This window comes from Ochotona curzoniae, unplaced genomic scaffold (genome assembly GCF_017591425.1).
Source record: "Ochotona curzoniae isolate NIBS_2020 unplaced genomic scaffold, NIBS_Ocur_1.0 contig_1302, whole genome shotgun sequence".
Taxonomy (NCBI): Eukaryota; Metazoa; Chordata; class Mammalia; order Lagomorpha; family Ochotonidae; genus Ochotona; species Ochotona curzoniae.
In genome coordinates this window covers 15,659,436-15,685,707 of record NW_024465035.1, presented here as the reverse complement: position 1 = coordinate 15,685,707, position 26,272 = coordinate 15,659,436, and the positions used below count along the sequence as shown (strand labels likewise).

General features: G+C 48.9%; 1 protein-coding gene across 2 annotated transcripts in view; it reads left to right on the top strand.

Annotated features, from left to right (window-relative positions):
• GLB1 (galactosidase beta 1) overlaps positions 1-26,272 on the top strand; it is an 81,033-nt gene that overhangs the window by 45,069 nt on the left and 9,692 nt on the right. For both annotated transcript variants that reach the window (XM_040964130.1, XM_040964141.1), the window contains 5 exons: positions 5,666-5,740; positions 7,832-7,921; positions 12,646-12,759; positions 14,541-14,672; positions 17,432-17,674. In XM_040964130.1, the coding sequence (XP_040820064.1) occupies positions 5,666-5,740; positions 7,832-7,921; positions 12,646-12,759; positions 14,541-14,672; positions 17,432-17,674 (654 nt within the window). The remainder of the gene's footprint in view (positions 1-5,665; positions 5,741-7,831; positions 7,922-12,645; positions 12,760-14,540; positions 14,673-17,431; positions 17,675-26,272) is intronic.

Sequence of the window (26,272 nt, the reverse complement as noted above, 5' to 3'; positions counted from 1 at the left end):
TCAACTGCTTTCCCAGGCCATAAGCAGGAAGCTGGATAGGAAGCAGAGCAGCTGGGACACAAACAGGTGCCTATATGGGATACTGGCATTTGCAAGGTGAGGGTTTAGCCCATGAAGCTATTGCATTCTCTCCACCGGCTATAGTCTTAAAAAGCCATGTGTGCTGTCTGGCCCAGGCCTCCCCACTCACTGAGCTCGTCTAGTCCATCTTCTGGAGCTATTGCTCTAAAACAGCCATCTGGTAGGTATACCTTTTGTGACTTAACTTCCTGTTTTCCTCTAGAATCATCTTTCAATTCACCCCACCTTATTTTAATCTTTTTTCTCATAAACTATTTCATATACAGAAAAGTATGTTTTAAAAGTTTGATGAGCACACACAGATTCAATCATTTTTGACATTGTGTTTCTTCATGTGTAAATAAGTATATTTACATGCGTATTTGTCTTGCAAGCAGGGATATCCAACAAGATGTAGGATTCATATGGTGGGAAAATAAAAGTGTATTATTAAGTAACTGTATAATTCATTGACGGCAACATTGAGAACCCAATAGACCTAGTAATCTGATGTTCACACATTTCTGTAACATATACATATATCTTATGCCACATATGAGAGACAACAGGTGGAATTCATCTTTCTGTGTTTGACTTATTGCCCATAGCATAAGGATCTTCAGCCCTGCCCATTTTGTTGTAAATGTCAGTATTTACTTTTTATGGCTGAGTAATATCCCAGCACGTAATTATATCATGTTTTTTGTCCGGTCATCCATCTGTTGTTGGGCAGCCTAGATCCATGCTGTACTTTAGCTATTGTGAATTGTGCTGCAATCAACATGAAAAGTGTAGGTATTTTTGATATGTTGACTTCATTTTGTTTGGAGATATTCCCAGAAGTGGGATAGTTAAATCATACAGTAGACCTATTCTAATTTTTTAGCAAACTATCATACTGTTTTTGCATGGTGACTGGACTAATTGACATACTACCAGCAGGGTTTTAGAGTTCCCTTTTTTCCACATCCTTGACAACATTTGTTGTTTTTTGATTTTTGGATAGTAGCCATCTTAACAGGAGTAAGATGATACCTCATGATTGGTCTAAAAACCTGATGAAAGCAGAAAATATGTAGCTTTTATTTTATTTTATTTATCTGAAAGGCAGAGTGATGAAGCTAGAGGGAGAGACAGAGAGAGATTTTCTGTCTACTGGCTCACACCCCCATGGCTACAACAGCCAGCACTGGACCAGACCAAAGCCTGGAATTCCATCTGAGCCTCCCGCTAGGATGGCAGAGTCTCCAAGGCCTTGGACCATTTTCCACTGGAACTGAAGCAGCTGGAACTGTTGCTTAGATATAGGATATGGTGTCATAGGTGGTGGCTTACCCCACTGTGCCACAGCAGTAACCCCTAATGCAAAATTTATTGTGGAAAAATAAAGGTTCAGAATGTTTCCTTCTCTTCTTAGCTGGATAAGGAAATAGGATTCTGCAGCATGCCGAAACTATTATCCATGAGGGAAAAAATAATGCTAACACTAAAATTTAAAAAGTAGGGTAGATAGGTGGAAGCTGAACATCTTTATTATAGTAAGTTAGAACCATGGATTGGGGGCTGGTGCTGAGTCATAGTGGGTTAAGCCATTGACTGCCAGCACTGACCTATCAAGTCCTGCCTGTTCCACTTCTCATCCAGATCCCTGCCAATGCACCCAGGAGAGCAACAGAGGATTGCTCAAGCGCTTGGGCCCCCAAATCCATATATGAGACCCAGAAGAAGCTCCTGGTTCCCAGGTTTGACCTATCCAAGCCCTGGCCATTCATGACCATTTGGGAAGTGAACCAGAGGGTGGAGGACCTATCTCTCTCTGTTTCTCCCTGTCCCTTCATAGCTCTGCCTTTTAAATAATTTTCTTAAATGAATTAATATGTCAAGATACAAACAGATTAAAGGACATGAATAAGCATGAGTTTTTGATGGAAACTTGGGTTTATGCTATTTTGAGAGTCCTATACAATGCTCATCATCTGAAACCTACTCCTCATTTGGAAAAATATAAACATTTTTAAAGGGTAATGGCGTAGATGAATAGTTTCAATGCAGCATTATTTATAGCAAAAGTGGAAATAACTCAATGCCTAAAGAAAGACATTTGGGAAAAGTAGCAAAAAGACATGAAAGGGGGTAAATGGATTGAGAATCTGACATGTTCTTCAATTGTTAGAGAAAGAGTGAAGTTAAAAGCAGTTACAGTGTAGCAAGAGTATAATTTCAAGGTCAAGCACTAAAACAAAAATTGCAAAATCTTGAGCTTAAGTGCCCAAGGAGATAAAATGGAATAAAGTCAATACTTGGACAATACAAAAGAACAAAAGGAATGCAACAACTAATGGGACAGGAGGAGCCCACACATCTTCCTGAAGAAAAAGCTCCCAACGACCTGAGTGAAAAGTCAGTCATCCTCAAGAAAGGAAGGCTGAGCCCACTCTCCAAGTGAATGGGAGCTGGACTCAGTGACTTACTTCCAAGCAACACAGGAAAAACACAAATATCACAAAGACATTTGGGAAGCACAACTTTCCCCCAAAGACCGAGGCTGTTATCACTGGTTACTGGTTTTGGTTGATTTTGTGGAAATTTGATGTGTTCTTTTCCTGGGCTTTTAGCTCAAGACACTTTTGTTGTTACCACAGTGAAGGGGACTAGAAGGAGCCATGAAATGAGAAGTGGAGTCACGACTCACCTCCTGCCTAAGTCTTTTTTTAGTAATATTTATGTGTTTATTTTATCTGATGGACAGAGACACACTCACGTTCATGGGTTCACTCCCTAGAAATTCCCCAATACCCTGTCCCAAAGAAGCAAGGGTCTGAGCACTTAGTCCTGGTCCCCCCTGTGAGGAGCAGGGACCCAGCCGCTGGAGCCATCATATCCTGTCTCCCAGAGTGCACTCTCACCTCCCACCTGCTGTCTCCACTGCTGTGCCCGGCACCACCTCCAACTACAGTTGTGTTCAAGTATCTTAGTGATAGGCTGGTATGGGGACAGCTAAGGAAAGGGTCACATAGGATAAACTTCTCTTTAAAAAGGAGAATACATAGGATAATGTCCCATTTACTAGAACTAAGAGACATATGGATGCTAATTTTTTAAAGATATTTTTATTGCAAAGTCAGATTTACAGAGAAGAGACAGAAAGATCTTCCATCCACTGGTTCACTCCCCACGTGGCCACAGTGGCTGGAGCTCAGCCTATCCAAAGCCAGGAGCCAGAAGCTTCTTCCAGGTCTCCCACATGGGTGTAGGGTCCCAAGACTTTGGGCCATCCTTGACTGCTGTCCCAGGTCACAAGCAGGAGCTGGAAGGGAAGTAGAGTATCAGGGACATGAACCTGTGGCCTATGTGGGATCCTGGTATGTGCAAGACAAGGACCTCAGCCACTAGGATACCACACCAGGGTGCTATTTTAAAGGTACAAGAATATGGTAATATGATCATTTCACAATACAAGGAACTAATCTGGAGTTGGCGCCGTGATGTAGCAGGTTAATCCTCCACCCATGGCACCCTCGTTCCACATGGGTGCCAGTTCCTATGTCAGCTATGCCACTTCCAATCCCTGCTTATGGCCTGGGAAAGCAGCAGAGGATGGTCCAAAGCCTTGGGTTCCTGCTTGCATCTGGGAGATCGGAGAGAAACTCCTGGCTTCAAGTTGGCTCAACTCTAGCCATTGTGGGCATTTGGGGAGTGACTTGATGGATGGAAGATATCTCTCTGTGTCTCCGCCTCTGTCTCTCCTGCTCTCTGTAACTCTGACCTCCAAAAAACTAAATACAAATCTGGGATGGTGTTAGTGAGTTAAACTCATCTATTAAAGCAATTATAATATTTTAACTAGTCAAATTGGAAATAGCAGATTAGAGAAGTAAAAGTAGGAAGAATTAAATTATTTTTAAGTAGTTGCCTCTGGGCCCATCACTATAGCCTAAGAAGATAAATCCTCGCCTTGTGTGCACCAGGATCCCATATGGCACCAGTTCATGTTTCAGATGCTCCATTGCCATCCAGCTGCCTGCTTGTGGCCTGGAAAAACAATGGACGATGGTCCAGAGCCTTGGGACTCTGCATTTACGTGGGAGACCTGGAAGACACTTCTGGCTCTTGGCTTCAGATTAGCTCAGCTCTAGCCATTGTGGCCACTTGGGGAGTGAACCAGTGGATGGAAGATCTTTGTCTCTCCTCTCTGTAAAACTACCTTTCCAATTAAAAATAAATACATCGTAAAGAAAAATATTAACAGTTGCCTCTGCAGAATAGAACTAAGAGAGGGAGGCAGGCACTTGTCTGAGTAGCTGAGATGCCAGTCAGTATGCCCAAATTCCTCAGCAGGACACCTGGGTTCCATGCCCACGTCTGGTGCCTGGATGCATCTTGCTAATGCAGACATTGGAAGGTGGCAGTTGATGGTTCACTGACTGGGACGGCCTTCGTTGTGTTTGCAGCTCCACTCTGAAGCTCTGCCCAGCCCACCTGGGAAGTAAACAAGCTGATAGGAGGTCTGTCTTGCATGATTTCTCCCTTCCTCCCAAATTCTGAAAGCAAAATAAAACTAAGAGAAAAGTGAGACAAGAAGCGGCCTTTTGTCTTCTTTCTTAAACCAGTCATTGTTTTAGCTATTATTTTTAAAAGGGAAAAGCCAAAAAGGAAGGAATAGAGTGAAGTTCCCAGCTCCCAGATTCATCCTGGTACAGCCAAAGCTGTGACAGTCATTAGGGGTCCTCTGTCTCTCTACCTTTGAAATAAAAATAAATGATTTGCAAAAACAAAATATTCTAAAGAGGAAGAAATAAAAGAATCATGAGAGATCACGAAGAACCTACCTGGAGATGCCAAATGGCTGCAGGCTTTTCCAGGACGTGCAATTCACACACCTGAGTGTGTGTGTGAGTGTGTGTGTGAGAGAGACAGAGATTTACCATTTAATTTGGTTGTATATTTTAATCTATTTAATAACAGTTTCAAACTTACAGCAAAGTTACAAGAATAAGAAGAGCATTTCTATATTCCATGCCCGGATTTGCCTTTGTCCACGTTTGCTTCTACTGGCCTCCTCATTCGTGACATCCCTTCTTCTCCATCTTCCTGCTTCCCCCTCGTCTGCACCATGGTCCCCAACATGAAATACACCCCGTCAGTTAACATTTGTGAAGCAGTTCGTGAGTTGCAAATGGAACATACATATGGAACTTCAGTCTCTATTAAGATATGTAGAAAGACTCTCTTGGCTAAACACAGGAACTTTGCCAAGAACACGGCGGGTTCTTCTCCCTTGAGTAAGAAAGGCTGTTTTATCTTTCTCCCTCCCTTCCCCCCACTCCACCATCTACTTTTATTTACCTCCCTTCTCGCTATTTGTTTTTGCTCTTTTAAAGTTGTTTGTTCTAGAATGATCTGGATGATTCCTGGAACTGAAAAACACAAACACATGCACAGGATTCAAACCGCCAGGTGCTGTTTTGGAAGAAGTCCTTAGGTTCCTGTGCTTTCCAGAAATCACAAGCACTGTTGTTTGTGAGCTGTTTTGCTTTTGAAAATGAGTGTTAAGCGTTCGTTCCTGAGGTGTAACGGCTTTTCTCTTTTCCCTTCTGCTTGACAGTTTGTAAAAGTACCAGAAGGACCCATCCCTCCATCCACACCCAAGTTTGCGTATGGAACAGTGCCAATGAAAAGGGTAAGAAAACCAAGTGACAGAAACATTGAGACTGAGCTGGCACCAAGGAAGTGAGCGGCAGCATCAGGTTGGAGGCAGGTGGCGGGTGTGGGTTCGTAATTTTCTGTGTGTTTCTTTTCTGTACGGGGAAGGTGTGTGTGCGTGTTGGTGGGATGAACCCATGGCATGAAGCCTTGGAACCCGAGCAGGAGTGTGTGTCTCAGGCTGCCTGGTTACTTTGGGGTTCAGCGATCCTTTGTTGGTGACAGCTTAAGAACCTGCTAAACCATCCTTATTGTTCTGGCAGGCAAGGCTTTTCCATGATTTGCTTTTTTTTTTCCTTGAGTTTCCCCAAACCACTGGTTAATAGATCGTTATATACTCCCTCCCATTTCAAAATTGTGTCCTAATTTTTATGCCCATGGTGCATATGGTCCATAGGGCATTAGGGAAACGAGCCAGAAGTTACTCATGCATAGGAAAAAGAAGAGAGATCTCGTGTCCTAGAAGAAGGGGACATAAGCCAATTTGTTTTGACCCTTGGTGCGCTCAGGTTTTCCCCTTGTATAATCCCTAACTCCTACATGATTTCATTCACAAGAAACAGAAAAAAGCACTGTTACTTATTTCTTCAGAATCTTAAGATTCTAAAATAGCACCATAAGTTCTTATCTTCAAGCCAAATGCCGAACATAATGATTGAATTTTTTTTTTCCATTTGAGAAGCCCTTTGACGTTACGGTTCTTTGGTTGGGTCCTTGTAACATTTTCCACCTCACATCAGATACAGGGACCACACTCTACCAAAACTGTGGTTTCTGACTGATACGGATCTCTGTTGAGTTAATCAAACTTGAATCACAGTTGTAAAGGGAGCACCTTCTGTTTTCGTTGCCACAGCTACTTCAGAAAAAAAAAGTTGATTGGTTTTAGAGCGGGGAGAAGTTTTTTTCTTGGGGTTATAGAAGATGACTCCCAATATTTCAAATGACATTGTGCAAACAAGGCTGGTTTAGTACCAAAAGCATGTTCTGATTACATAATGGAGAATTGCATGAACAGAAAAAGGGTCCCCCTGTTAATAAAATGTTTTCTGTGTAAAAGAGGAAATCAGTGGGTAGCCAAGTTAAATGTATGCAGGGTATAAGTGTGGAGACTGACAGCCTTGACTGTGACCTGTGTCCCTTCACTTGTCTGGATGGGCACCCCTTTCTTTGAGTGGCTGTCTTGATGGAATTATTACTAAGATTTTGTTTGTTTCCTCGATGCTGCATACCCAGTAAGGGAACCACACAGTTTCCGTGCAATTCCTAACCAGTATCAAGCCCTGGACCGCACTGGACTTTGTAGCCAAACTGGAGATCTGGCTTTGTCATGCCCCCAAGTGAGCTCCTGAGTCACTATCTCAGCCCTACACCCCAGCACCTCCCTGCATGGTTGTGAGGCTTAACCGAGGTGGTGGTATGTGCCCTGTTGCACCTTGAGCAGGGGCACACCCTGGCTGGTGGCTGTTATTTGTCTTGTTACGGTTCTATCAGAGTAGATACCCTGGTTTACGAGGATACACAGTCTTTTGGCACACAAGGAGTATTTATCAATTGTCTACTGTGTGCTGGGCATTGAGTTTGAGCATAAGACATAGCTCACCCACGGCCGAGACAGACAGCTGATGAATTGACGAGGGCGGGGGGGCGGGTTTCTGCTGTGGACAAGGGTGAGGATGGGGGAGTAGCTGTGAAATGGTTCTAATAAGGAGATGTTGCAATAGCATCACTGATCTTGGTGTGATAACCTTTGCCTCCAGTTGCTTATGATGGCTACTTGGGAGCACTGGGGAAAAGCTTACCAGGGACAGTGACCCGTGAACTTGTTTCATTTTAAGGACATTTTTTGGGGTATCTCTGAGCAGGTGCATTTCCTAATGGAAATGCCTGGAACTTCCCGATGGCTGACGTCATTTATAGGTATTCTTTGCGACTCAGAGTGGGTTGAGGGGACAGGTAAAATTTGAAAGGTTTAAGTGTATTTAGGGGTTTACTCAAAACCCTCTGATGCCTGTGTGCTGCGGTTACCAGCACGGTGACAATGATTTCGCGTCTTTTCTGTCTTCAGTTAAAGGCGGTGGAGGCAGCTCTGGACGTTCTGTGTCCCTCTGGGCCCATCAACAGTGTTTATCCGCTCACATTTACTCAAGTGAAACAGGTAAGCTTGCCAAGGCAATGCCTCACCCTTTTCCTGCTAGCAAGAATCATGCTGACTGCACCTGCCTCTTGAGAGTGCCGTTTCTGTTTGCAGGGACCCTCGTGGTCAGCAGCTGAATCGGACCCCAGGTGCTGGACCAGTTCTCTCTCTCTTTTTATTTTTTTTTTGTAATGATTTTATTTTAATCTCTACATAGTTGATTAGGGCACAAAGGGTCAAGGGCTACAGGAAAGTGGGTAAAACCGTTTTTCCACATTATTATTATTTTTTTCTGAATCTGGGGAGGGGAGGCGAGATAAAGGGAGAAGCCCCACCCAGCCACCCACTCATCCCAGGTCCCCGATGTGAGGCATGCCCCGAGGGTCCTGCTCAAGTGGTTTTGATAGTTCAACAGTTTTGAATTGCTGCCAACCTCACCATTCCAAGCACAATGAAATCTCTCCAGAATCCATAGGCTGGCGTACTTCACTTTAGAGTCTCCATTGGCCCTGATTTTCATTGTCAACACATGGCTGGGGTAGTTGATTGATTGGTTCTGTCCTCTGTTGTGGTGCCTGGTGTCCTGTGCAGGTTCCGATGGACTACCACATGCACCTGGATATGCTGTCCACTGCTCCGTCTGAGCCGCTGGGGAGGCTCAGCTTTGATACATGCACTCCATGGTCAGACCATGGAATCTTCATGGTTGAGGTTCTGAGATCAGCAATTCAGTTGCAGGGAATCCCCAAAGAAACTTGGTCTAAGGTGATCCCAGACCTGATTCTTGTGTGTGCTTGCCAGTACAGGGTCCATGAGTCTGTTGCCCCAATCAGCTTATGCATATGTTGGAGGTTGCAATTGCTAGGTCAGTTCTGTTTCTAACCCTGTCTTCCAGACGAACCAGTGGGTGTTGCAGTCCAGCCTGATTCTGCCCAGCACACACTTGGCCCTCACACAAACCAGTGGAAACTGCAGCCTAGTCAAAGCCACCCACAATACCCCCCACCAGCCCTACACCCTGCCCTAGTTTCTGTGCTTGCCAGTGTGTATGGCAGACTGGTCCAGTCTGTCCCATATCCCATTCAGCTCTCATACATGTCAACGGGCATTGAAGCCTAGTTCAACCCAACCAGCTCCACTATCCAGCCCACACACATGCTGGGAGTTGCCGTTCTGTCCAGCCACCACTGCCCAAGTCCTGGTTTTCATGCTCTCCAGTGGGAGTGATAACCCAAGAGGGAGGTACCCACTATTTCACTACTGGGCCACTCCTACTCCTGGATCACGCAGTTTAACTTGACAACATTAGCGTCCAATGCCAGCTTCTGCCAGTTGGGCCTGGGCCCAGCTCACTGCATGGTCACAGTGGCTGTGGCCAGGGCCCCAAGCATGGAGTCCAATCCGGCCCAGGTCCTCCCAACAGCCAACAGGCTGCTGCTGGAAGTTCTCTTTCCGTTGAACCGTTCTGATCCATGAACATACATTGCCTTTTTTTCCCCTGAAGAGTTATTTATTTGAAAAACAGAGTTTACAGGAGAGACAAAAGGAGTAACAAAGGGAGAACTTCTGTCTACTGGTTTGCTCCCCAGTAGCTCGCCTTGGCCTGGGCTGGGACAGACTGCAGCCAGGAACAAGCAACTCAATCTGGATTTCCCACACAAGTTCAGGGGCATCAGCACTTGGAGCATCTCCTGCTGCCTTCCCAGGCACATTAGCAGGAAACCCAATCAGAAGTACAACAACCAGGGCATGAACCAGCTCCCGTGTGGAATGCTAACGTCACACGCAATGATTTAGCACGTCATGCCACAACGCCAGCCCCACACGTTGGATTCAGTTACAAAATCTCTTCAGTCTTCTTGTTAGCCTTTTTTTCATCTGAACCTGTTGTAGAGTTTGGACTGCTTGAAGACAGTCCCTCTCTAATTAGACTGAGGCATTTTGCCAAAAATGCAAAAAAAGGACATGTCCCCCTCAGGGTACTCAGAAGGTCAGCTGGTCCCCTTATTGTGAGGCCCTGCCTGACCACGTAGGATCTCAGCCCCATTGTGGGAAACAGAATATAAGACCTTTCTCTGCTCTTGTCTGCGGAGCTCATCTTCTGAAAGGAGCCTGACAGCATAACTACCTTCCAACGGCATAATGAAAAAAACTATGCACGAATCAAAAAGAAATGGCACAGAAATCATCTTTCAATTTCATTTTTCCATGAATTGTAAAGTGCCCCCCCCCCCCGTCTTGCCTCTCCAGTTGATGTGTTTGCCTTTTGAGTCTGTTGCAATGATTCTGTTGGATGATCCTTCAAAAGGCAACCCACTTGTTTCTTGGCATTGGGCTGGATTCTCTGGTCCCGGTGGGCCCTGGCTGTGTGTGTGTCCTCGCTGTGATGGTAGATCTTGCCTTCAGCCAGCATCACCACTGAGCAGCTCAGGCAAGACCAGGAGGCAGAGCGCTGGGAGCCTGGCCGTGGATCCCCCATGGAACCATTGGCGCTGTTGCCCTGTCTCACACCCCACCCACTCCTGATCTTTGGCCAAGCCCATATGCTTCAGTGGCGTGGCCTTCCTGAGTGTTGGGGAAAGCCCACAACACTCTTCTTTTTTTGTAATGTCTTTGAGAGGCAGAGAAAGAGAGAGAGAGAGCTCCTACCTGTTGGTTCATTCCCCAGAAGCCCACAACAGCAGGGGCCGGGCTTGGGCTGAATTCAGTCTTGGTCTCCCACCTGGGTGACAAGAATGGTTTTATCACATGAACCTCAAGTGTTGCCTCCCAGGGTGCACATTCGCAGGAAGCTGGACTGAGAAGCAGAGCCAACATTCACACCCAGGCACTCGGCTGTGCAATGCAGGTGTCTTAACGACCATGAAAATATTTCCAGGAAACTCCACAGAGGACACAGGCTACCAGGAAGGGGCCCATGTAGCTCCATGCCCCTGCAGCCTTGCCCTCCACCCACACCTTCACGTGGGGGTGCCACAGCTGTCACTCAAGCTAACCCTTGCGGGAGACCCTTCAGCCTGAGTTAGTGTTTATCCCTTTGCTTACTAGGAGAGAGAGAGAGCAAAGGAGAGCAAGCTCAGGGGAGGTGTTTTGTGCATAGAGGTTTGGGTGGGGCTCCCAGCTGATCTTGGGCTCAGCCATGCAAATGGGTGGGTCTGTGTTCTAGTGGCTTCTTTCTCTTCCTGAGGCCTTCCCCTCAAGCCCCAGCGGCAGGGCGCCAGGTGCTCCGGGCTGGTACTCCTGTCTAGATTCTTTGCCATGGCTCAGCTTTCTGTGGCTGCAGGTGAATCAGCAGTCAGCCACTGTGGTGCTGTGGGTGCTGAGACTGAGCTGAAGCCTCCCTTTGGACCAGGGATGCTGTGGCCTATAGGAATGTTCTCTGACTTAGCGCTGCTTGCTCCCTGGTTCCTTAGCAATGCCATTTCCCCTGCTGCTTCGCTTTGGGTAGGGTGTGTGTGCACGCGCACACACACACAATTATGTATTTGAAAGGCATAGTTAGAGACAGGCACAAACAGAGGAAGCTTCCATCCACTGGCTCTCCCCACCCTCCCCAATGGAGTTCAGACTGAATGCTGGAGCCTCGTATTTCATCCATGTCCCTCCTAAGTGGGTAGCAGGGACCCAAGTACTTAGGCCATCTTCTGCTGCTTTTCCAAGCACATGATGGGGGAGCTGGATTGAAAGTGCAACAGCCACAGCTAGAACCAGCACTCCTAGGGGCTTGCAGGCCATGCAGGCAGAGGCGAAACCCACTGTGCCACACTGCCGTTTTCATTTCCGATGGACCCTTTCTCTGTGTGTGAGACAACCAAGGCATCTGGAGAGGGTTGCGGTGGCTTTCCGCTTGGCTGTGTTGTTGCCCGTTTGTCTTGCTTTCTTTGTTGTTTTCATTTTGCTTGGTTTGGTGTTTCCGCTTGAAGGTCAAAGGATTTTCAGTATATGAAGCTGCTTCAAAATGTTTGTGGAAAAATGAAATTCAAAGATCAGCTGATTTGGCTGCAAAAAAAAAAAATGAAATCAGTACTTTGTTTTCTCATAATAAGTGTTGCTGTGGCATTTAGAAGATTTGTGGCATGCATGGATTTCCGGGTTTTTTTCTAACTGAAGTGTATAAAAGAAGCCTAGTGTGTGTATGTATGTATGTGTATGTATATATATTGCTATAGTTTTGATCTTTAAAAAAAATTTGTTTATTTTTATTGGAAAGTAAGATATATACAGAGAGGAGGAGAGACAGAGATTCACTCCCCAAGTGGCCATCATAGCCAGAGCTGAGCTAATCAGCAGCTAGGAGCCAGGAACTTCTTCCAGGTCTCCCAAGTGGGTACAGGTTCCCAAGGTTTGGGGCTGTCCTTGACTACCTTCCCAGGTCACAAGCAGGGAGCTGGATGGTAAGCAGGGCCACTGGGACAGAAACCAGCACCTATATGGGTTTCTGGTGCAAGGTAAGGACTTTAGCCACTAGGCTACTGCACCGGATGCCTAGTACATGGTGTAATCCCTAAGATACCCCAAGCAAGGAGCTTAACCTCGCCTGGGGGTCAAGTTCCTCCTATAGAAAGGCATGTTTAAAAAGGCCCTCCCCAGGGCGCTGCAGGGTCCATGAGCCAGCTCCCTTCTCTCAGGTTGAGTGTTGCTGAGGGGCCACCCCGCCCTCCCTCCCAGTGTAGATCAGCAGTGACCAGTTCTCTTTGAGCTGTCCACCAACGGAATGCTCGTTTCTTGATTTGTTCTCTACTCAGTATTTCGGCTTCGTGCTCTATCGAACGACGCTGCCTCAGAACTGCAGTCAACCCACGCCCCTCTCCTCACCCCTCAGCGGAGTCCACGACCGGGCCTACGTGGCTGTGGATGGGGTAAGAGTGGACCCTGCCCCAGCGGGAGGACGTGTTCGGACACATGATCATGGCACTTGAGACTTCTGCCATCCCAGGCTTCCTGTTCCTGCTGCCTCCCGGCCCTCGCTGTGTCCCATCTGCCTGGGATGGGCCCCTGCCGACTTCACCCCCAAGGGCTGAACGCAGGCCTGGTTCTCACCAGTGTCTTCTAGCAGCCCCTAACGTGTTGACTCTCCTTTCTGTTCCTGAAACAGGATTCTTTAAAAAAAAAAAAAAAAGATGAATTTTTTTTTCAAAAGGGAGATTTTACGAAGAAAGAACGACAGGTCTTCTTCCACTGGTTCACTCCTCAGATGGCTACAACAGCTAAAACGGAGCTGATCTGAAGTCAGGAACCAGGAGCTTCCTCTGGGTCTCCCACATGAGTGCAGCGAGCTGTCCTCCACTGCTTTCCCAGGTCATAAGCAGAGCGAGATAAGAAGTGGAGCAGCCAGGATTTGAACCAGCATTCATATGGGACGCTGGCACTACCGGCTGAGGATTAGCTTGCTGCTAATCCTGTCTGTGCCAGCTTGGTCACAGTCCATTTCTAAATGACTTTTGTATATGGCACCATTGCACATCCATTGACCCTTGTGCCCATTCTTGTGCCCAAGGATCCCTTGCAGTCATAAAGGAAATTTGCCAAGAGTTCTATCTAGTTCGTGACAAAATGCCTTCTCAAAAGTACCACTTGTCACCCCAGACATGAAGCAGCTTATGCGAAGGTTTTGCCCAAGCAAGAAAACTTAAAGCTGTTTCCATCCTCTAGCCATCGCAGCCTCCATTACAGTGGGAACAAGTAGCCTAAGACCTTGGGCTCTCGTCTCTATTTTTTAAAGATTTGTTTATTTTTTATTAAAAAGCCAGATATACAGAGAGGAGGAAAGACAGAGAGGAAGATCTTCCATTGTTGATTCACTCCCCAAGCGGCCACAACAGCCAGCACTAAGCCAATCTAAAACCAGGAGCCAGGGCCCTCTTCAGGGTCTCCCACACGGGTGCAGGGTCCCAAGGCTTTGGGCCATCCTCGACTGCTTTCCCAGGCCACAGGCAGGAAGCTGGATGGGAAGTGGAGCAGCTGGGACATGAACCAGTGCCCATTTGGGATCCCAACACATGCAAGGAGGACTTTAGCTGCTAGGCTACCATGCCAGGCCCCTTGGGCTCTCTTCTTGATGACTGTATCTTACGTTTGTCACTTAGGAGTTGTCCTAGGGACTTGTGGTTAGAGTGGAGCCAGTCTTTAAAAATCCAGGCTTTTAAAATATTAGGAATATGCTGCTGGTAATATATATTTGTGCATATGCACTGTCTTTCAGTCGACTACGTAAGTGCTGTGGGCAATACATCTGATTCAGTGATTTGAGGTGAGACAGGTGCAGCTTCCCAGATTTTATCTCACCTCTCTGAAGTTGCATCATCTCCAACCCATTATTTAGAAGCTTTGTGAGAACGCAAAGCTGTCCCTCTGTTAGGAACCCTGCCTGTGAATTCTGTCCCTGCAGAATAGAAATAACATATGCATCCAAGCTCCCCAGGTCAAGGGTTGTCTGAGCTGTGGCTGCCGGTACTCCTGTGTGGGAAGCAGTGATGGGTGTACCTATGGCCACCCCCCAGGGACATGAGCTGAGGGCTGTCACCATGGTCCTCACCAGCCCGATGACATTGTAGGGTGACGATGTGCTTGAGCCTGCTGCCTCCCTTTGCCACTCTTCTTTCCTCCCCTGGTTCAGTCGTACTTGGCCTTGAATCCACAGGTCCCCCAGGGAGTGCTGGAGCGCAACAGCGTGATGACTCTGAACATCAAGGGCAAGGCTGGAGCCAGGCTCGACCTGCTGGTGGAGAACATGGGACGTGTGAACTATGGCGCGGGCATCAACGACTTTAAGGTAGGACAAGCCAAGGTGGACAAGGGGTTGACGGAGCCAGGTGGCCTGAGCAAGTTTTGCAGGGTCACTGGAAACTCTACAACCCATTAACATCGAAGTACATTCTAAATTTCCTTCAAGGTACACCACTTCATGCCTTGCTAGATAGATGGCTACATCGGAAAATGATCGCCACAGTCAAGCTGGATAACATCCTTTTTTTTTAAATTTTGAAGCTTTATTCATTTGAAAGTCAAGAGTTACAGAAAGAGGGAGAGACATAGAAAGAGATCTTCCATCTGCAGGTTTTCTCCCTAGATGGCCACAACAGCCAGGCCAAAGCCAGGAGCTTCTTCCAGGTTCCCCCACATGGCTGGCATGGACCTGAGTACTTGGGACTTCTCCTGGTGCTCTCCTCGGGCACGTTAGCAGGGAGCTGGGTCGGAAGTGGAGCAGCTGGGTTATACATCAGCGGCCCTGGTAAGACGCCGGCATTGCAGGCAGCAGCCTCACCTGCTTACCACAACTCATAGTCCTTTTGGGGGTTTTTTGTTTGTTTAAGATTTATTTATTTTTATTGGAAAGTCAGATATACAGAGAGGAGGAAAGATCTTCTGTCTGCTGATTAACTCCTCAAATGGCCACAATGGCCAGAGCTGAGCCAATCTGAAGCCAGGAGCCAGGAGCCTTTTCTGGGTCTCCCATGTGGATGTAGGATCCCAAGGGTTTGGGCGTCTTAAACTGCTTTCTCATACCACAAGCAGGGAACTGGAAAGGAAGCAGGGCCGCCAGGATACGAACCAGCACCCATATGGGATCCCGGCACATGCAAGGCCAAGACTTAAGCCACAAGGCTAACACATCAGGCTCCACATGGTCTTTTTTTTTTTTTTAACAAGTCTGATGAGTGAACCTGCCCTGATTTGTTCCACAGCCTGCAAATGGGGGTGCTTTGACAAGCCGAGTTCCTGTGCAAGTGATGAGAAAGTACAGCTTTGCAAATAGAACACCTCCTTTGTCTTTCCGCATGGTCATCCTGCAGAAAGAAGCAGGCAGAGGAAGCTACGCCACCGTGCTCTTCCTCAGCTCAGAACACCCACCCTGCTCAGGAGAGGCCCACCCTCGTCAGCGAAGCCAGCTGAGCGTTTGCTCTGCTCGCGCGTGGGCCTGGGTACCAGTGAAGGAGGGGGACTGTGGGACAGTGGCAAGCCCATCTTCTGCTACTGCTTCTCACCCGCCCTGGCGGCTTAGGGTCCACATCTGGTACAGATGTGCCTTCGGAAGAACGCCTGCAGAGCTTGCTTTAACACTTGGGAAACCAAAGTGCTCTGGGGCTGCAGGGGTGGGAGGGTGCAGGCTCCCCCGCTCCTTGGCTCTCATAGAGAAGACAAGGGTACCATGGCAACCAGGACAGGGCAGACAACTGGGGCTGTTTTTATTTTTGTTAAGATGTATGTAATTTACTTGAAACATAGAGTTGACAGACTCTTCCATTCCTTGGTTGACTCCCCAAATAACTGCAGTAGCCAGGCTGGGGCAGGCCAAAGCCTGGAGGAGCCAGGAGCTTCTTCTGGGTTCAGGAGCCCAAGCACTTGGGCCATCTTCTGCTCCTTTCCCAAGCACATCAGCAAGAAGCTGGACTCGAACCAGCACCCATATGGGATGCCAACATAATAAGCAGTGGCTTTGCCTGCGATACCCTAGCACAGGCCCTAGGGCTGTTTCTTGGCCCTCTTGGTGGCAGTTCAGAGGCCCAAGAACTGCACGAAAATAGCTGCCGTGTGTGGACCGCCTTCTCCTCTGAGGCACTTGACTCTCCCGCTGACCCTGTGCTCAGCCTGTCTTGAGTGGCCTTCTTGCCTGGCTGGCACAGACCACACTGAGTTTGGGGCTTGGCCAGCCCAAAGTGTCTCTGTTGTGTGGCCCGAGGGTCTCCAGGTTCCAGCAAGGAGTCTGCCACACCGCCAGCTGCTTCCTGTTGGGTGGCTCAGTCCATAGGCAGTGGAGGCTCCATGTCAGAAGGTACCCTGAGACTAATGGGAAGGAGGAGGCCCTCCTGTGAAAGACCCAGGAAGGGGGAGTTAAGAATCATGAGAGTTGCTATCTAGACAATGTTAATCTTTTTTTTCTAAGATTTATTTTAATTTTATTGAAAAATCAAATTTTACAGAAAGAAGGAAAGTCAGAGAGAAAGATCTTCCATCCACTGATTCACTCCCCAAGTGGCTGAAACAGCCAGAGCTGAGCTGATCCAAAGCCAGGAGATTCTTCTGGGTTTCCCATGTGGGTACAGGGTCCCAAGGACATGGGCCATCCTTTGCTGCTCTCCTAGTTCACAAGCAGGGAGCTGCATTCGAAGTGGAGCAGCTGGGACTCGGACTGGCATGCTTATGGGATCCCCGCGCTGCCCAGGCAGAGGATTTGCTTGTGGAGCCACTGCACCAGCTCTTTTCCTTTCTTTTTAGAAGATGCATATTGGGGGGCTTGGGGGGGCGTCTGATGCTCCAGCAGCACTACCTACTTCATTCCTTAGGTGCAGAAAATCTGGGCCTTGTGGGACAACATCCTGACCTCTAGAAGGAAGAGAGTGTGGAAAGTTGGCCTCTTCTAGCGCCCTAGGATTCAGCCTTCTGCTCGATCCATGTACTCTCCTGGGCCTGAGTCTTGTCCCCTGTTTTGGATGAGGAATGTAGGAATGCAGAAGTGGGGTGCAGAGACCCCCCCCACCCTGGGCTGTCCTCTGGTCCGCCCCCCTTCATTGTGTTGCTTTTGTTTCACAGGGCTTGATCTTCAACCTGACCCTGGGCTCCCGTATTCTCAGCAACTGGACCATCTTCCCCTTGGACATCGATGGGGCCATGAATGGCAGCCTGCAGGGCTGGATGGACCCCAAAAAGGACACCCATGCCTGCGGCTCACACAACTACACGCTGCCAGCCTTCTACACAGGGAGCTTCTCCATCCCCAGCGGGATCCCAGACTTGCCTCAAGACACCTTTATCAAGTTTCCCGGATGGACCAAGGTAAGTGTGGAAATGCTGATCTGTAATGTCAGAAACCCCAGAGGAGCTGCTGATGAGACCCTGAGAGATGGTTTGGGACACAAAGGGTTTTTTTAATTCTTATTTATTGAAGAGAGGGAAGATGGGTGAGGTCTTCCACTTGCTGGTTCACTCCCCAGATGGCTGCAATAACTGGGGCTAGACCAGACCAAAGCCAGGAGCCAGGGGCTTCATCTGGGTCCCCCCCACAGGTTCCAGGACCCAAGCACTTGGCCCTCCCTCCGCTGCTTTCCCAAGTGCATTAGCAGGAAGCTGGATCAGAGTAGAGCAGCCGGGACTTGAACCAGTGCCCACATGCCATGTCAGCGTTCTAAGTGGCAGCTTTACCTCCCATGCCAGAATATTGACCCTGCATAGAGAAGCTTCTGTGTGAGTTCATTCATTTCCCAGGAGCAAAATCATAACAGGGCCTCAAGGATTCGGAGGCCAACTTGATGGCATCACCATCAGTCCCATTTGCACTGGCTGCCAATCTCTGCTGGGGAGTGATGCCTTTTCTACTTCTTTAAGAAGAGGCCCCTTTGGGTGCCAAGGGTGAGGGAGTCCTGGCCCAGGGGAAGGGATGACTCTTGCTCTCTTTCATACATAGGAAACTGCAGGCTCCGCTCTAGGTCATTCCCATATCCATGAGTCCTCCCACCTGCTGACCACTCCCCTTTCTTTGTGCCTTGAAGACTTGCATATCTTCCTCAAGTTCAGTTTCCATCCTGGGTAACTTCACCATTACTCCACCATTGAGCAAACTGCTATTCAGTGCCACATGCAAAGGGGACACTGACAAATGAAGCCAGGCTCGGCCCCGGCCCTCATGGAACTTCCGGTCCAGTAGAATAGGTGGCGCTGAATCATACAGTCACACGAGTTAAGTCACTAAACCACAACTGGGAGGGGTGCTAAGAAGAGCTGCAGGTGTAGGCCCGATGATAACTGAGGCATTTGAGCCGGTCAGGAAGGCTTGGGAAGCCTTGCCTAGAAAAGTGGGGCTTGACTGAGACACAAAACAGAAGGAGCATGGCACGAAGGGAAGTATTCCAGTGAGTGGGGATAGACTGTCCAAGGACACATGATCAAAGCGAGAAATGACAAACACAGGAGGTCAGTGGGGACTAGGTTGGGATAGGTGCTGTAGACCCAATCGGAGTTTTGCCATTATGTTAAGCGACAATGAAGTAGCAGAGTGGCTGATGCCGTGATGGTGTGACAAGCCCCTTTGTCCCCATTGTGCACAATAGGTCAGGCGAGGGCGCCTTCATGGACATCATGCAGGCAATGGGACCACTGCCTCACTGGCCACGGTGGAGGTGACATCAGCCACCCCTTGGGAGGCACTGGACTTTAGATCGGTGAAGTGGAATAGCAGGTTGTATTTGTGGCAGTTTGGGCACAAGGACTTGTCCCACAGGATCCTGTGGTTCCAGGCCTGTGACTGGGCCTAGGACATCTTCCTCTGAACAAAGGAATCAGCTTCAGAGAAACCCTTGGGCCAGGAGAGGGAGTCAGGCTGGGAACTTGTGAGTCTCTGGATATAGTCAGGTGGAGGCAACTCCAAGGCCTGGACGTCCAAAACCAAGTCCCCAGCCCGCTTGACATCTGGTGAGGGCCTGCTGTCTCTCACTGTTCTCAATGCACTCTGACCTGATCGTTCCAGAGGCCCTGCCTCCTAGGATCCTCACATTCAGGGTTGGGATTTCAACATGAACTTGGTAGCAGCAGGGGAACACACCAAGTCAGGGAAGAGAGCTTAGAGGCTGTTGGGAGAGCATCATGGAGGGAGGCTGTTGGAGCTGTGGGTTGGGAAGGCAGGATGGTGAATACTAAATGGTGTGGCTACCCTGAAAGGATGTGGGGCCCCTGCAGCATGGGTACAGTGGGAAGAAAAGAGGAGCTGGGGCTACCATAAAGTGGAGGGAAGCACCTAAGAGCCCATTGTCCTGGAGTGAGCAGCATGGGGTCTGAAAGTGACCCAGTACCCAAACAGGGAATGACTATGGGATTTTATTTTAAAAGATAAATTGATTTTGAAAGGTAGAATGACAGAGAGAGAATCTTCTGTCTGCTGGTTGACTAATAGCTGCAGTGGCCAGGGCTGATCGAGTCCAAAGGCAGGAGCCAGGAGCTCCATCTGGGTCTCCTAGAAGCACTTGTTCCACAGTCTTCCCAGGAGGATTATCTGGGGTAATGGTGGAGATAAGGGGAGAAGCCATACCCAGCCTCCCACCTGCCCCAGTACCAAGGGATGGGGAATGGCCTCCCAGTATCAACCCAGGGTCCCGATGTGGCACATGCTCGGGGGGTTCTGCCCCGGTGGTTTCTATAGTTCTGAAATGCTGTCAATTTTGCCGATCCAAGGATGAGGGAATGTCCTTCCAATGTTCTTTGGCTGATACAGTTGACCTCAGAGTCTCCATTCGCCCGGATATTTGCTGTCATCGTTTGGCTGGGATAGTTGTCCAGTTTGCTCTGTTCTCCTTCCTCTGTTATGGTACCAGATGTCCTCCACAGGCTCCAGTGGACTGCCATATCCTCCATCTGTATCTGGGCCTGCTATCCACTGCTCCTTTTCCAATGAGGAGGAATTCTTATAACTCAATAATAGGAAGAAAAGCAAGCCATTCAAAAAAAAAAAATGGGCAGAAGTGTTGAATAGACAAGGCAGCACAAAAGGTATACAATGGCTAGTAAGTATAGGTACTTGGGAAGATTATTAATTCTCCACATTATTAGAGAGATGCAAATCAAACCATTGCTGTACACGTTTTGCAGCACAACATGGCACTTCCTTCAAGAGTTTGGCATAGGGTTCGTGTAGGACCCAGCCATTCCACTCCTCGGTAGACACCCGAGAAAGAAAAGCCCACATACACCACAAGCATCCACGGTGATGAGCCGTGACAACCATCAACTGAAAAGAATACTAGTCCATCAGTGGACGAGTAGCATTCCTCAGTAGAAAGCATGGCGTGCTTGATTTGGTGCCACAAAACAGGTGAATGTGAAAAACCGTGTGCTGAGCTACAGAAGGCAAATGCTCAGAGAAGCCAAGGCTGTTGCAGAGGCCAACAGCAGGCTCATGGCAGCCTGGGGTGGAGAGTGGGCACACAGGGTGAGGACAGGTGGGCATGGGATTCCCTGGGGGCTGGTGGAAATGCTCTGCCAGGAAGCAGCGGTGGGGGCTGAATGCTGCTGTTCAACTCACTGAGATGTGCAGGGCCCAGCACAGGTGAGCGCCCCTCGGGAACTGTCAGCGTGAAGCTCCTCTCTGCCCCCGGGTTCCTGCCTCCTGTCTCTAACTTAGCAAGCCTGTGCTGGCCTCTTAGTAACGACCTGAGCTCTCTGTTGCTCCTCTCTCCAGCCTAGACATCACCCCTGTCCTTTTCAGAGCCCGGAGCACCTGTGCCCTTTTCTGCTTCCCTTCCGCCTCCCTTGTGCAGCTCTGTAACTGTTGATGCACTGTGACTGAGCCCAGCGAGGGGAGGCCTCTCTGCAGGGTCCCCGCCATGGCTGTGGGCCCTCCTCCTCATCCTCTCCCACCTCCAGAAGCCCTTGAACTTGGCCATCTGTCCTGGGTCCTCTCTCTTCCCCTCTCTACTATTTGCCTTCCCCAGCTTCCCCATTCTCCTCCCTAACACACACGCCCACACACACCCACACACACACCCTACACACACCCTCCTGAGCACCCTCCTCCTCGAGTGTTCTCTGGTGTGACCCTTTTGTGCCTTGGCTTCCTGTCAGGCTTATCTGTGTGCCTCCACCCTCGTTTCCTGCCCCGTGGCCTCCCGGGGGAAGTCAGAGCCCTCATTTCCCTCCCCACTTTCTGCCCTTGTGTAGTCAGGCATCTTTCCATCATTCTGCCAACTTCCCTCCACACTGCCATTTTGTTTTTTAAAGCTAAGAAGTGACATCTGGGGGTCTGAGGAGCGTCGGTCCGTCCAGGTTGTGGAGGTGGCACACCCAGGAGTGACTGGCCCAGGCTTTCTGCCTGACGTCTTTGCAGACATCACGTCCTTAAAGGAGGCACACGTGGTGGTGGGATGCAGTATGACCTCAAGGACAAGTGAGCAAATGCAGCCTTAGGGAGCTGTGCCACTTGGAGGAGCAGGTGCTGAGCCCAGGTTGCTCGGTCGGTCTTCAAGGCCCTTGTCAACAGGCAGGTGATTCTGTACCAGACCCCAGGGCCAGAGTTCATGCTCACGATCGAGGCAGGGGCTCTGCTGTGCTTTGAATGCCTGTTCCCCAGGATTTGTGTGTTGAAACTTTATCCCTAAAGTCACAATATTAGTGACATTTAGAGGCGGGGTCTTGGCAGATAATTAGCACTATATGGGGTACTGAGATGACATTTGTGGCTTTAGAAGGGTCTGGGGGACCCAAGCTTGCACTTTGCTCTGTCTCCTGGTGTCACTCCCTCCATCTTTCAGGACTCAGTAAGAAGGCCCCCAGCAGAGGCAGCAAGCTCAGTACACCACCAGTTTGTTCTAAGCTGTCCCATCTGTGGCATTCAGGCATGGCAGCAGGAAACAGCTTTAGACATGGTCCCTCTGCAGGATGCTGCAGAGCTGTCACCCTTGACAAGTGTGCCAGCACACTTGCTTGGCATTCAGAGCCCCCAGAGTCCAGTTCATCCTGTGTCCACCGACACACCTGTATACGCAGGTTCATGACACCATCATGCATACTAACCAGAAGTGAAAACAGAGTGAACGCCTGTCCACTGGTTACTGAATGAACACAGCACAAGCCATCCGCACGGCAGAATACCGCTCAGCAATAAAAGAAAATAAAGTGAGGATGCAGACAGTGAACTGACAGGTGTTTGATCCAGACTCTCGTCTCCCACAAAGACAGAGACTCTAAGGAGAGACTGGTATTACAGGCAGAGAAGGGATAGTTGGGGTCAGCCCAAATGTGGGCCTCCCTGCACAGAGAGCCAGGCTGCGAGTGGGCCTTGAGTTTATTACAGCCTCTCTGTGCACAGGTCCCGGATGTAACAGGTGCATTATCGGAAGGCAAGTTTGTGATGGACAAATAGCAGGTTAGGTTCTAGGGGCAGCCTCAGCTTGTGACTTCTGACTCTGCAGAACCAACCAGCTGCTTCCCTGTCCAGTTTCACGGAACTAACCAGCTGCTTGCCATTCTGGCTCCCCAGACTCAGTCAGTTGCCTGAATGTTTAAGCTGCATCGTCAGTAGATGTTACAAGGGTTGTAGACCCTGAAAGCATTAGGCCATGTGCAAGAGGCCAGTCATGAGTGACCAGATAGTGCTTGATTGTTTTCTTATTGGAAAATCAGATACACAGAGAGGAGGAGAGACAGGAAGTGCTTCTGTCTGCTGAGTCACTCCCCAAGTAGTTGCAATGGCCAGAGCTGAGCCGATCAGGAGCCAGGAGCCAGGCGCTTTCTCCAGGTCTCCCATGCGGCCTCTGGGCCGTCCTTGACTGCTTTCCCAGGCCACAAGCAGGGAGCTGGGTGGGAAGCAGAGGCATCAAGATACGAACCATTGCCTATATGGGATCCCAGTGCATGCAAGGTGAAGACTTTAGCTACTAGGCTACCAAATCAGGCCCATATGATTTATTTTTACAAAATGTTCAGGATGGGTAAATCTGTAGACTGGAAGATCTGCAGTTACCCAGAGCAGGGAAAGGGAAGAAACTGCTGAAGGCTTTGAACTTTTATTTATTTAATTTATTTTAGTTTGTTTATTTGAAAAATAATGTGACAAAGGAGTCAGAGTGCAACATCTTCCATCTGCTTCTCTACTCTGCAGATGCCTCTGGTCTCCCATGGCAGGTGGCAAGGGCCAAGTGCTTGGGTCATCCTCTGTTGCTTTCTAAGGTGCATCAACAGGAAGCTGGATCAGAAGTGGAGCAGCCAGGACTCGAACCAGCACTCCCATACGGGAATGCTGGTATCAGAAGCAACCCCTGAACTTACTGTGCCCTGGTGGCAGTCCCCAGGTTTATTTATGGGGTGATGAAAACATCCTGAGGTTGACTTTGGTCACGATGCCCAGTTGTATGGGGTGTGACTCACATCTAGGTAAAGCCTACCACACACAGACATCCATCCATCCAGATCAGTAGATCCTGGCACGATGCGTCCAAAGATTAGAGGATGTACACACCTCACACGTGACACGGGCCCCCCATGGGATTCTGAATGATCATTCAGAACACACAGCCACCATCCCCACTCCACCCAACCTCCCCCCCCCCCCGGAGGCTGAGCTCTGACATGTGAGAGAAGGAGTGCTTGGGGATGCCTGGACAAAATGACGCTCCCAGCTCCAGCCATGCCCAAGGCTGTGCCCATCCTTTTGCTTGGGTTCCCCCAGTCACTGCCCATACCAGAGGCCTCTAGGTCTTTGCTCTTCCCACACTGGGTAACAGTAGCTTGATTTAGTGAATGAAGTCGCTGATAAGGACAGCTGACGAGACGAGGCCATCGCTTCTGGTACCTGGGGCACAATACTGACGGATGTGGCTTTCTGGTTGAGGCCACATGAACGTCAGCTGGATTTGGGTGGGAAAGGAGGTCAAGGGTGTTTTCCTGTGTCCAGGAGCCTGGTGTAACTAAACTCTCTCCAATGGCAACACAGCACTTGGGTGATGCGTCAGATGGGTGGTGTCTGGAGCGGGGTGTGTTCTGCCAACGCAGTGATGTTTGTGCGTTTGTAACCAATAGTTCAGATGGACACAGATTAGCCTCACATCCGGTCTCTCACGGTAGGTTTGGGTGAGTAACAGTCTAGTGGTCTCAAAGCCATGTTGTTTAGAGATTACGTGGTGACTTACCTGGCTCACCCTCCACCTGCAAGCAGCAGCAACACCTAGAGATGCTGCTTCGTGTCCCAGCTGCTCCAATTCCCATCCAGCTCCATGCTTATGGCCCAGGAAAGCAGTTGAGGACGGCCTAAAGCCTTGAGGCCCTGTACCCATGTGGGAGAGACAGCGGAGACTCCTGGCTCCTAGCCTCACATCAGCTCAGCTCCAGCTGCTGTGCCCATTTGGGGAGTAAACCAGCAGATGGAAGACCTTCTGTCTCTCCTCTCTGTAAATCTGTGTTTCCAATGAAAATAAATAAGTCTTTTTTAAAAGAGAGAAAGAAAATAGCAAACCCGTGGAAAGCAAATTCAGAGTCAGTTTCACCGGCAATGAGAGGGAGCTGATTGGCTGGCCTCGGATAGCTTCACCTGCAGTGAGAGGGAGCTGATTGGCTGGCCTCGGATGGCCTCCTGGAGTAGGAATACCGGGTAAAATGGAAACCTCAGTGCCACGCCCTCTGGCCTGTTTGGGGAACGTGGCTGCCCTCATCCTGATTTCTAGGAAGATCAGAGAGGAGTTCGGGTGTGGCCAGGTGGAACGTTCTTTGGGCTTTGGACTTCCAGTCGGGTCCCTTGGAACTCAGGGCAAGAACTTAGTCTAGCACCGTCTCCTGTCATTTGTATTGAATGGTGGTGAGGGTTGGGGAAACACCCCATTTTGCCTCTACCAAAATTGTGCTTTGAAGAGCTGAGAACTCAAAGAGAATACTGGTTAGAAGTGAATTATTTTTTAATATTTAAAGACAAATCACTACCACTTTCAGGATATTTATCAGAAAAATCATGAAGTGTAAGGATGAATGATAGCAGAGGGCATTTGGCTGAGTGGTGAAGAGACCCAACATCAGAGGCTGTGTCTCCATGCCTCTCAAACAAAAAGTTATTTTAAATGTTTAAAAGTACTTTATGGGGGCTGGCACCCTGGCATAGTTGGCTAAGCCTTCATCCTGTGGTACCGATATCCCATAGGGGCACCAGTTCGAGCCCTGGCTACTCCACTTCTGATTCAACTCCTTGATAATATACCTGGGAAAGCAACAGAAGACAGCTCAAGTGCTTGGGTCCTTGCATCCACTTGGGAGACCCGGAAGAAGCTCCTGGCTGCTGGTTTCACATTAGGCCAGCTCTGCCCATTGCAATCATTTGGGGAGCGTACCAGCAAGCAGACTCCTGGCTCCCACACACATGTTACTGTCACATTCAGACACAGGTCTCTCTGTCTCTCTCTGTCTCTCCTTCTCCCTCTGTAGCTCTGCCTTTCAAATAAAATAAGTAAATCTTTTTTTTAAAAAAAAGTAATTTATGGTAAAGGGCTGAAAAAATAACCCATTCTTTTAACTATTCTTGCATCCTCTTTGCCCTCTTAATTAGGATACAGATAACTTTTTCACGTGTGAAAGACACACAGCTTTATATACTCATCTGCTCCCCAGATGACCGTAAGAGGCTGCACTGGGCCGAGCTGGAGTCAGCGGCCAGGAGCACAAGACAGGGCTCCCACGTGGGTAACAGCGACCCACGGAGTTGAGTCATCCCCACTGCCTCCCAGGGCAGGAGGGCTTTTGCAGGAGTCAATAGTAGAGGGTCTGGACTCAACCCCAGGTACTCTAATGAAGAATATGTGGTATGGGCATCTTTTTTTAATTGGCAAGACAGATCTACAGAGAAAGATCTTCCATTAGCTGGTTCCCTCCCAGCTGGAAGTGGAAGCTCCTCTGGATGCAAAGTCCGAA